The sequence below is a fragment of the Pezoporus flaviventris genome, unplaced genomic scaffold (assembly GCF_033815535.1).
Source record: "Pezoporus flaviventris isolate CSIRO_AGI_PZ_B2104156 unplaced genomic scaffold, CSIRO_AGI_Pfla_v1 ptg000002l, whole genome shotgun sequence".
In the NCBI taxonomy this organism is placed as follows: Eukaryota; Metazoa; Chordata; class Aves; order Psittaciformes; family Psittacidae; genus Pezoporus; species Pezoporus flaviventris.
The window spans coordinates 9,305,080-9,314,663 of NW_026892550.1; the positions used below are offsets into that span (position 1 = coordinate 9,305,080).

At 41.5% G+C, this 9,584-nt stretch overlaps 1 protein-coding gene across 2 annotated transcripts in view; it reads right to left on the minus strand.

Annotated features, from left to right (window-relative positions):
• The window catches only part of MAN2B2 (mannosidase alpha class 2B member 2), a 35,010-nt gene extending 26,506 nt beyond the window's left edge, over positions 1 to 8,504 (minus strand). Inside the window, exons 1-3 of one of the 2 annotated variants that reach the window (XM_061468576.1) lie at positions 8,323 to 8,504; positions 4,774 to 4,920; positions 433 to 538 (exon numbers count right to left, since the gene is read on the minus strand). In XM_061468576.1, coding sequence (XP_061324560.1) covers positions 433 to 538; positions 4,774 to 4,920; positions 8,323 to 8,448 — 379 coding nt within the window. In that variant the 5' untranslated portion in view covers positions 8,449 to 8,504. Of the gene's footprint in view, positions 1 to 432; positions 539 to 4,773; positions 4,921 to 7,156; positions 7,301 to 8,322 lie in introns of those variants that run through there. The other variant, XM_061468583.1, reaches the window with a different exon arrangement.
• Positions 8,505 to 9,584: the final 1,080 nt, after the last annotated feature.

The window sequence follows — 9,584 nt, forward strand, 5'->3', positions numbered from 1 at the left end:
GTATTCTGCAGAGGACTTTCTGTTTCTAAACAATACAATCTCCTTACACTCTTAATTGCTACCAGGTATTTTCTTCCAGAGTATTTCATATCTTCAATTTTGCCGTAACTGTCTTCCCAGGACCTTAAGCTCTCAAATACACACACACACAAAAGGCTGTGCTCTTCAAAGGAGTTTATAACTGACATTAATTAAACTGCAAGACAGCTTTCAATAACCCTTCTCCTTACTGCAGAACTGTTGAATTGTTTTTTTTTTTAAGCAAAGATTTTTATACAGATAACCCACCAGCAAGTAAGAAGTAAGACTTGCTTTAATGAGCTCTTAAAGAGTAAGAAAATAATAGCAATCTTCGGGTGGAGGAATGAAAAACAAACAAACCCCCCAAGGTCATAACAATGAAAAACACAAGTTAAATGCAAACATGCATACCCGTCAACTGTAAAATTTGATCATCAATTAGTGTCACAGCTTCATCATGCATCACTTGCCCTCCAATGACAAATTCCAGTCGTCCCTCCTGAAGCAACTGATGAACCTACAATATTGAAATTAAGGCACAAAGCATAACCATCATTTCAGTCTTATCCAAAAAGGCTGCAAATTCATTTCAGATCACAGCACATCACCCAGACACAAAACTTGTCAGGAAGGCATCCAGGACAAAAGTGGGATAAAAGGCCAACTGTACTGAGTGCTATCAGAAGGAGAAGAAGGGTGGGTGGGTGGGGAGGAAGTGAAGTGCTAAGTGCTGCACAGTGCACTGATTTACCCAGTTTACACTGAAACCAGGTAGCAAGCACAAAGGATGTACTGTCAGGTAGACCCTAACCTTCTGGTGTTTCTCAGTAGGGCTGTTACTGTGCCTTTATACTGTCTAAACAGCAGACATGTCCCTATAACACTGCACTGCAGCAGTCTAGGATACTACCTCAAGACAACTAGAGATGGAGATACTAGTGCTACTAGATACCAGAAGATACTAGTGCTGCTCCCAAAGTCTTCTTCCTGCTGCATCTGTCTTGGCTTAGTGAAGACACTGGGTGGCTCGATGAGAGAATAACATGCAGCCCCATTGTCGTGGTTTAAGCCCAGCCTGTAAATCAGAACCATGCATCCCTCTCGCTCACTCCCCCGCTTTCTTCCCTCTGCCCCCGCTCCCGGAAGGACGGGGACGAGAATCGAAAGAATGCAACTCCCAGGGTTGAGATAAGAACAGTCCAGCAACTAAGGTATAACACAGATCACTACTGTTACGACCAATAATAATAATGATAAGGGAAATAACAAGGGAAGAGAATACAATACCACCTGTCCATAGGCAGCCTAATCAAGCAGTGAGTCAGCCCTTCTGGGTAACTCCCAGTTTACATCCTGGGAATGACATGCTGAGGTATGGAATACCTCTTTGGTTAGTTTGGGTCAGGTGTCCTGTCTCTGCTTCCCCCCGGCTTCCCTTCCTCCCTGGCAGAGCATGAGACTCAGAAAGTCCTTGGTCAGACTTTGAGCAGTAACTAAAAACATTGGTGTTATCAGCGCTGTTCCCAGGCCGAAAGTCAAAACCACAGCACTGCACCAGCTACTAAGGAGAAAAAATGATTGCTACTGCTGAACCCAGGACACCCATGCAAGCAGCAACGGCCAGGCTTCCAGGGTTTCCTTTAGTCTACTACTTCTGTAACAGTTTGAAAACTGAGATTTATGGGATCTAGGAGAGAGATGGTCTACCATCACCCTGTGGCCACAAACATATCCCTTCTGTTCTGTATGCATCTGCCTTGCCTTCAAAGCACAGACAGATTGCTCAATTTGTGACAGACAGAATGGTATATTAAGAAATAGTTCTTTCACATGTAGCAGGTTTGCCTGCCTGATAAACCCACTGCTAACTTTCATTCTGGTCTCTTTTTCCTAGTTTAAAAATTGTCAATATATTATGACTTGTTCAGCTATTCAAGGTTTTTTTTTTTTTAAACAGGCATGCATTTTAAACTAGAAACAGGCATGCTTGAACTGCATATATGTATTAAATTCCAAACATGTACTGCTTGTATGCTATGAAAGACTGTATGCTGACAAGTACAACTTTTAGCAAATGTGCCAGAGGAAGTGTAGGGTGGTGGTTTGGAGGGAGTGAGTAATAGTTTGTGTCCCTTTCTAGAAGTGTTAGGGAGTCTTCTGTTTTTATTATAGTTACTTCACTACCTAAAACTTCAAAGATAGCTCGAACTTCCAACAAAGAAAGTTTATATAAAGGAAGTTTTTATAAATAGGTCCTTTAACTCCCACCCCTTTTTTATTTATTTAAATCTGTCATGCAGGATGCCAGTTCCAGAGCTATTATGTTTATTTCCCCAGGAACCTTCGGTGTCTGCTCAGATACGATGCCAGATTGTCAATTTTGATTATAATCATTTCTCTTGTTCACAATGTTGTGAAAACGCTTCAGGGCTCAGCATTCCTAAATTAGTTCTAGCTGACTGTGGTGACTGATTAGCATGCTGGGAGACCAGATAACTGATATCTGGTGTCAGCACAGAAATGGTCCTGACCTACATTAAAAGCATCTGTGGCTGTTATTCCCCATCTGGATGGATGTCCAAAAGATACCTGTGATCCAAACTTTGGGACATGGAAATGTTTTTTTAATAGTTTTCTGTAACCACTGTCAGGGTGAAAACAAGAAAAATAATTCAAGTAATTTAACTAATATCCAATCCTAGGAAAAAAACGTCTTTAATGACAACCACTTTTGCTTACCAGAACTGGGCAAAAGGAAGGAGGAACCGAGGAAACAGATTCAGCAGTACTACAAGCAGCAGGCTGCTACAGTAGCAGAAGATACCTGTGGTCCTTGGGACACCTACTACTATACTTACATCAACTCATCCCTAAAACCAGATAGAAGCGGCTACACTATTTAAAAGACCCAGGCATCAAGCCAGGGTAAAGTGACAGAACTCTTCACACAAGAAAATACTGTGGAAATAACATATACTGAGAACTAAGAGGTTCATGTCTGTCTGAATACTGCTGCAATACATGTCACTCCCTATCTGAATTGCAAAATCAGCTTCAGTACCTGGCCGTACCTTTTACTAGTTTTAAATACTATTATTTGAGTCCGAAGCAGACATTCCAAAAGAAACTAGAATTAAATCCTGTATTCCAAGTAAACCACTAAAGGCGGCGGGGGGGGGGAGGGGGGGGGGGGAGGGGGGGGGGGGGAGGAATAAAATAGGAAAATTAAAACCAGAAAGCCTGTACTACAGAAAATCATTAATGCTAGAGCTCAAGTGGAGAAAGCAGGACAGTAACCAGAGCGAACCAGTTTCAAGGCCCAATATTTGCAACTTGCTAATGACAAAAACATGTCACTTACCAGCAAGCATCATAGCTGTCAAACATTATTAAAGATTCAATGTTTGACACACACAGGTATAAGAGCAATTTGGTTTAATAATTTTAATTTTCAGAGAATCAACTACAAAGTAACTTGAGAACTGAGTAAAAATGCATAAAGTAACAATTATCAGTAATTAGGCTAGAAAATTAAAGGGTGACTCATATGTACTAGTTTTGCACAACTGAAGTCAAATGTGACACACACTTATTCTTTTGAATCCCACATAACAGCAAGAATAGATATTAGAGACTTGGGCCTTTATATTTAGGTTATAGCAGCATAACATACTTGAAATAAGATGAACTTGCCTTAGAAAGTTAAACGTACTCTTCTGTCCCTGCACAAACGAGTTCCTATGCTATTTTCTTTAATTCCTCAACCCAAGACTTAAAGTACAGTTCTCTAATTAAAAACCGACAAGAAAATTGTCCTGCAACAGGCAAGTATGGGCAAAGAGCCCACACAATAACAGTGAACTGTCTATACACAGTGAAATCTCTCATACACAGATCAGCTGTATACGTGTTATGGATTCAGAATTTAGTGAAGGTTAAAAAAGCCCAAAAAACAGACAAGAGGTTTCGTTTTTTTCATATGATGCTTTAAACATCTAGCACTTTAAGCAAACTGAAATATAAAGTACTGCAAGTAATATACTACTGTTGGCCGGACCCTGGTAAGAAAACTGACCATGGAGTTCCAAGTTAGTACCTATGGGTAGCGGCACCAGCATACTCTCTGCTTTTAGGGTCCAAAACTTAAACATCTTGCACTGCAGTGCAATGCATGACTAACTGGTTAGGCTACCAGCTCAGTCTTTGATTTCAGCATGTTTGTTTCATGCCAGAGGAAAGAAGTGCCAAATAAAACTTCACAGTGCCTTTACTAGGAAAGAAACATTGAATCTACAGTCACCTCTTTGCTGCATCATCCTGGTTTATGAATGGCAGGTTTTTGAGCAGTACTTAACTGGAAAGAAAAAAAGTTCCTTCTTGTGAGCAGTGTTAGGCTTCAGATATTTAACAGATATCAGTACAGATATCAGTACAGTCTCTTTCAGAATCACCCACATCTTATACTAGCATGCCCCCAAGTCAGTCAGTCACTGATGAAACAAAAACTGCAAAGTTTAAAGAGTCTTCGGTGCAAAGGTTGCTACCTCCTACTGCTCTAATCTATAGCTGGAGTTTTAACCTCTTGCAACTGCCTTTAGAGTTATGTTTCTTTCACAAGAAGTATCAGATTCAGAGACAGCTTACACAAGACCTGGGTAAAAAGCAAATGGGGAAGCACTTTGCCCTTCCTTGTCCCCTGAAAAAGGTCACAGATTTTTTGTTAGCAGGAAGCACGGCTCTAGTACAACTTACCTGCTGCTTGTGTGTATCTGTGGCTACCGCATCCCACCAAAGTCGAAAGAATTCCTGTTCCACAGCAATAAATTTGCGCTGCTTTCCTTTCATTAGCTCTTCTACAACAGACGTGTAGACATTTGCTGCATAAGCATGCATGCTTTCCTGCAAGAGACAAAATGCAGAAAATAAATTGTTTTGCCTACATTAAATGGGCTGTTTGAAACACTCATTGGGCTTGAAAAGAGACTGTAAACCTCATGTTTGTTGCCCACTTCCTTTGTACACCTGGAAAGTCTGAGTTCTGATTACGTGCAGTCTGTTGGCCCCTATGCTCCAAAATATGTCCTGACTGGGGACCTGACTAGATCATGGTGCAGCATCCCCCAAAATCAGCAGGAATCAATACAGGCCTTCTTTTTGATGCACTGAGAAACAGCTTACCCTCATTGATTGTCATGAAATAAAAGACTTTGCACCAACACAGTTAAAAAACTCATGTGCACATTTTATTCTTCCATTTCTGCTCATTTGATGACCTGAATTACCAGAATTGTTTCTTCAGAGCAAATACGACTTCATGCTGTGGGTGTGCACTACCAGTATAATACAGTTATACACATATGTATGCTGTGTATTATACTGTTAGACCCAGAACCTTCAGTCATGTAAAATAACTCCATTTGGCTTGATGTCTTAGGATACAGTAAAACCAAACCCTTTGACTGCTGATGTATAAACACCCAGTGTGAGAATTTGTGCATTTATCCTGTCTATGCTGTTCTTAAAGCTACTGGTATTCCAGAATGAGGCTTATGGATTTTTACTGGAATGCAAACACGACAGCTGTATCCATCAAACAACCTATCACATCGTTATATACTATGATACGGTATGGTATCAAATTAATAGCATCACGTTATTTTAAAGGTGTGTACACGAGGATATTTAACGTACACTTACCCTTGCCAGAACAACTGCTGCTGACCAGACCCAGTCTTCTACCCTTTACTTAATTTCAAAGAGACACAGAATGTCTAAAGACAGCAGCAAAGATTCTAGGATTTCCTGCAATGTCTGTGTTTCCTTGTAACAAAGTTATCAGCATGTCATTGAAAGGTTTTTTAACACTAACCGTAACAATTTTCTACTTAAACTCTTGGTACTTGCTGAAGAATGCACACCAAAATACATGCATCTGAAAGTGATTGACAGGAAGATCTCTCACCCATCCAAAAACTAATGGGTATTCTGAATAATCGCATTTTGACATTAGAAGGGAATGACATGATCCAAATCAGAAATAAGCTATTCCTAACCTCTCGCTTTCCAACTATTTTTGTAAAAATGCTGAAGTGTCATTAGAAAATGGGAAACATTTGAGTGTAGGACAAATGGCTTAAAATACTCTAGTGCTTATCTAAATAATTACTTGTTCGATAATCTCTTGATCAGCTCTTAAGGGTTCTTTAAAATCAAGATTATGATTAGATGCTTAACACAACGTGAAATTTTAACTAAGGGCATAGCTTTAACATTTCACTAATACCCAACAGTGTCAAACTCCAATGACTGCTGAGGAATTTTCACTTTTCACTGGCAACTGGCTACAAACAATACATTCTAAATTCGAAGTAGCTGTACAATGATTACAACATCAAGCTCAGTTTCACTTCTTAATAGTTAAGTGGAGTACACTAAATTTTAAGAGCTGAACAAGGACTTTCAAATTTAATACAACGCTAAAATATTCTGTGTGGAAACTTACTGGAAATATTTTCTTGAGGTATTTTGGTGATGAAGGCAAGCCAGTCTTTATTCTGACTCAAATTATGCTGGAAGTAAGCAGTAAGATAGTACCCAATCCCACAAAGTTTATAAGCCCCAGTTGTCTGGGTGGGAATGACAACGATTGTTCTCATAAAGCAGGATACTTGCAAGCAATAATAAGCATTTTCTTTCCAGTTCACATCCTCTATCAGCTAATAAGATACTCTGAAACAATAAGCAGTGACCCAGTATAAACAATCAGGTAAGATTTTACCTACTTAAATATAGATTTTTAACTTCTAGCATGTTGTCAAAACTGCTTTGTACTGCATTCTAGACAATGATGATGTGTCTTTCACTCCTATACGTAAGATACATCAGTGAGATGACACAGCTTGTGTAAGTTATAGTACGACTGTTATTATCAGATTGCAACAGATTGCTTGCTTTGAGAGAAAACAATTTTTATTATACAATCAGTGCTGTAATTCTCCACCAATACTGTAATTTCCAGCACAGAATGAAGGCTGCTATTCTAATATAAATAAAATCCTTATTTTGCACTTTATAAATGGAGAAATGAAATACTAAGAAACCAGTATGTTGTCAGTCCCCAGTGAAACCTACTTACAAAGCAAACCAAAAATGTAAAATAGGTTGGGATCACACCAGTATTCCAAAGTTACCTTCAGGTTTCACTTTACTACAGAAGTATTTGAAATGACGCACAGGTAACCTCTGTGGTTTTTTACTATGGGAATTGTTGATGCTTATGATTAAGTAACACAGGCACTGAGGCTTCAAGCAATTGCATCTTCTTAAAAAGAAATGTGTTTCATTTCTCCTTGAGGAGATCTTCAACCACGAACTGACCCAAAACAAAAATTAATTTTATGCTCTCTCCTGCAAGTTCTGAGTAGGAGTTTGAGGTATTAAAGGAGAAATTCACTAATCTTTCCAAAAATGGGAAGACAAATAAATGCACAGCAGGGATTCCTTGGTGAGCCATTAGTTCTCTTTTATTACAGCTACTCTTAAACATCTGATGCCATTTCACACTAGTGAGTGAAGTATCCACAGCATCTTTCACATAAAATGAAAGCAATTTATACTGGTGGTGAAGGAGTCAGGATTTTGACTAACAAACAGAAAAGGTCTTAATGCCCCACCTGACTTATTTTGCTCCACATCTCATTTAACAAAAACCACATTGCTCCTACACTTCTGTGGGACAAGGCTCCAAGCCTATTCCAGCCACCAAGGTCTTGGGTCCTGCTCTCTTCTCTAGGAAACAGCACAAAGTTTTCCTGGGGTTTTGGCTTAGTAAGAAGATAAACAAAAGGACCAAGAAAATCTGCTATAGGATCAAAGCTCAACATCAAACAGAGCGAAGGTCTTCCTTAAAAAACAATGGGGGGGGGGGGGGGGGGAAATCCCTCAGAAGCATTCTGCAGAACACAGGCACACATAAGCCTAAAATTCATGGGTACAGTTCCCAAGCTAATCATGCCTCCTCCCGCAACGACGAGCACACTCCCAATAGGAGATGCACCTGTCGGGACAGGGATGCATCCCTGGGGGACACAGGGATGTCCGCGTTTCTCTGCGGGCGGTGGTGCAGGACCAGCCGGAACCCCGCAGCCAGAGCTAAGGAACTCCAGAGAGTTTTACAAGCCTGAAGGCGCTGGGCTGGGGCAGCGCCAGGCCCACCCCTACCCCGCCTGCAGCCGTGCCGTGCCGTGCCGTGCCGTGCCGTGCCGCTCCCACCCCGGCCAGCCCCGCTCCGCAGGGCCCCACCTGCACTGTGTACACCCAGCCGACGTCCATGTGGCTGTGGGCGACGACGAAAGCCCGCAGCGCCCCGCTGGCATCGGCCCAAGGCAGCAGGCTGAGGAGCAGGAGCGGGAGGAGCGGGGCTCCCATGGCGGCTCCCTGCCAGCTCCCCGCTTCACTTCCGCGTCCCGCCGGCCCAGCACCGCCTCCCGGCACGGCGGCCTCGGGACGGGGAGGGAGCGGGAGCAAGGAGTAGGAGCGGGGCTACCGCGCCGCGGCATCATCTGCACGGTGGGGAGGCGTGCGGCTGGTTCAGGAGTCACTGCTTTGTTAACAAGAAGCTACAGCGGTTTACCTTGAAATGGGAGGATTTTGAGGCAGGAGGGGGTGCCTGTGGTAGACCCGAGCTGCCCTGTAGGGAGCTGAGACCCCTACAGCAGGGTGCAAGAGCCAGCTAAAACCACAGCCCCAGGTCCTGGTGGCTCCTGCTGATAACTCTGGGGCTGGTTTTCTCATACAACTGGATTGCCCTGAGGGATGTTGAGTTCTGAATCTTGGACAACTATAAATACAGCTATAAATCCTTGGCTTTTTTTAATTTATTTTTTTTTCCCACATTCTTCTGAGTTGAATGTGAATTCTTTATTTTAAGGTATAACAGTTAATCACAGATGCCTGTCTGCATCTTTGGAGCTATAGCAACATCGAATTTTATGTGTTTGACCTTCTGATCCCATTTACATTGGTTTTATCACTTGTTTTCTTGTTCCTAGCAAGAGGTGGGACCTGTACTGAGAACTGAAAAGGCAGTCTTGTGTCTGCACGAAGTCCCACTGAAGAGGAAGAAATCCAGCCTATAATTAAAAAATATTATAGGATAATGTAGCCCAATCTCCTCAGAAGTTTTGTCTACAGTTTCTGCCCAGTACTTCATTGTGATACTAAAAGCTAAAGCAGATTGAATTGTTTTTTAAACTTTGACTCTAAAATACACTGTGGTAGAACTTGTGTTCTAGTTGGAGTCAATTACATGCTTTTAACAACCCTACAATCCTGAAATAACAAAAATTCCCACACTCTTTGCTCATTTCCAACAGTGCCAAATAAAAGGACATCAGATGAAGGTGGTGCCTGCTCCCACTTTCAAGTTTGTGTGTTGATTGAGCATCACCCATTTTCAAACCTAGTTAAACCAGTCATCTCTCTGAAGGAAACAATAAAAAATGGCTTAAGCATCCATCTACAGACTTACACTGATAAAAGCCAAAGATTCATTCTCACTGGAC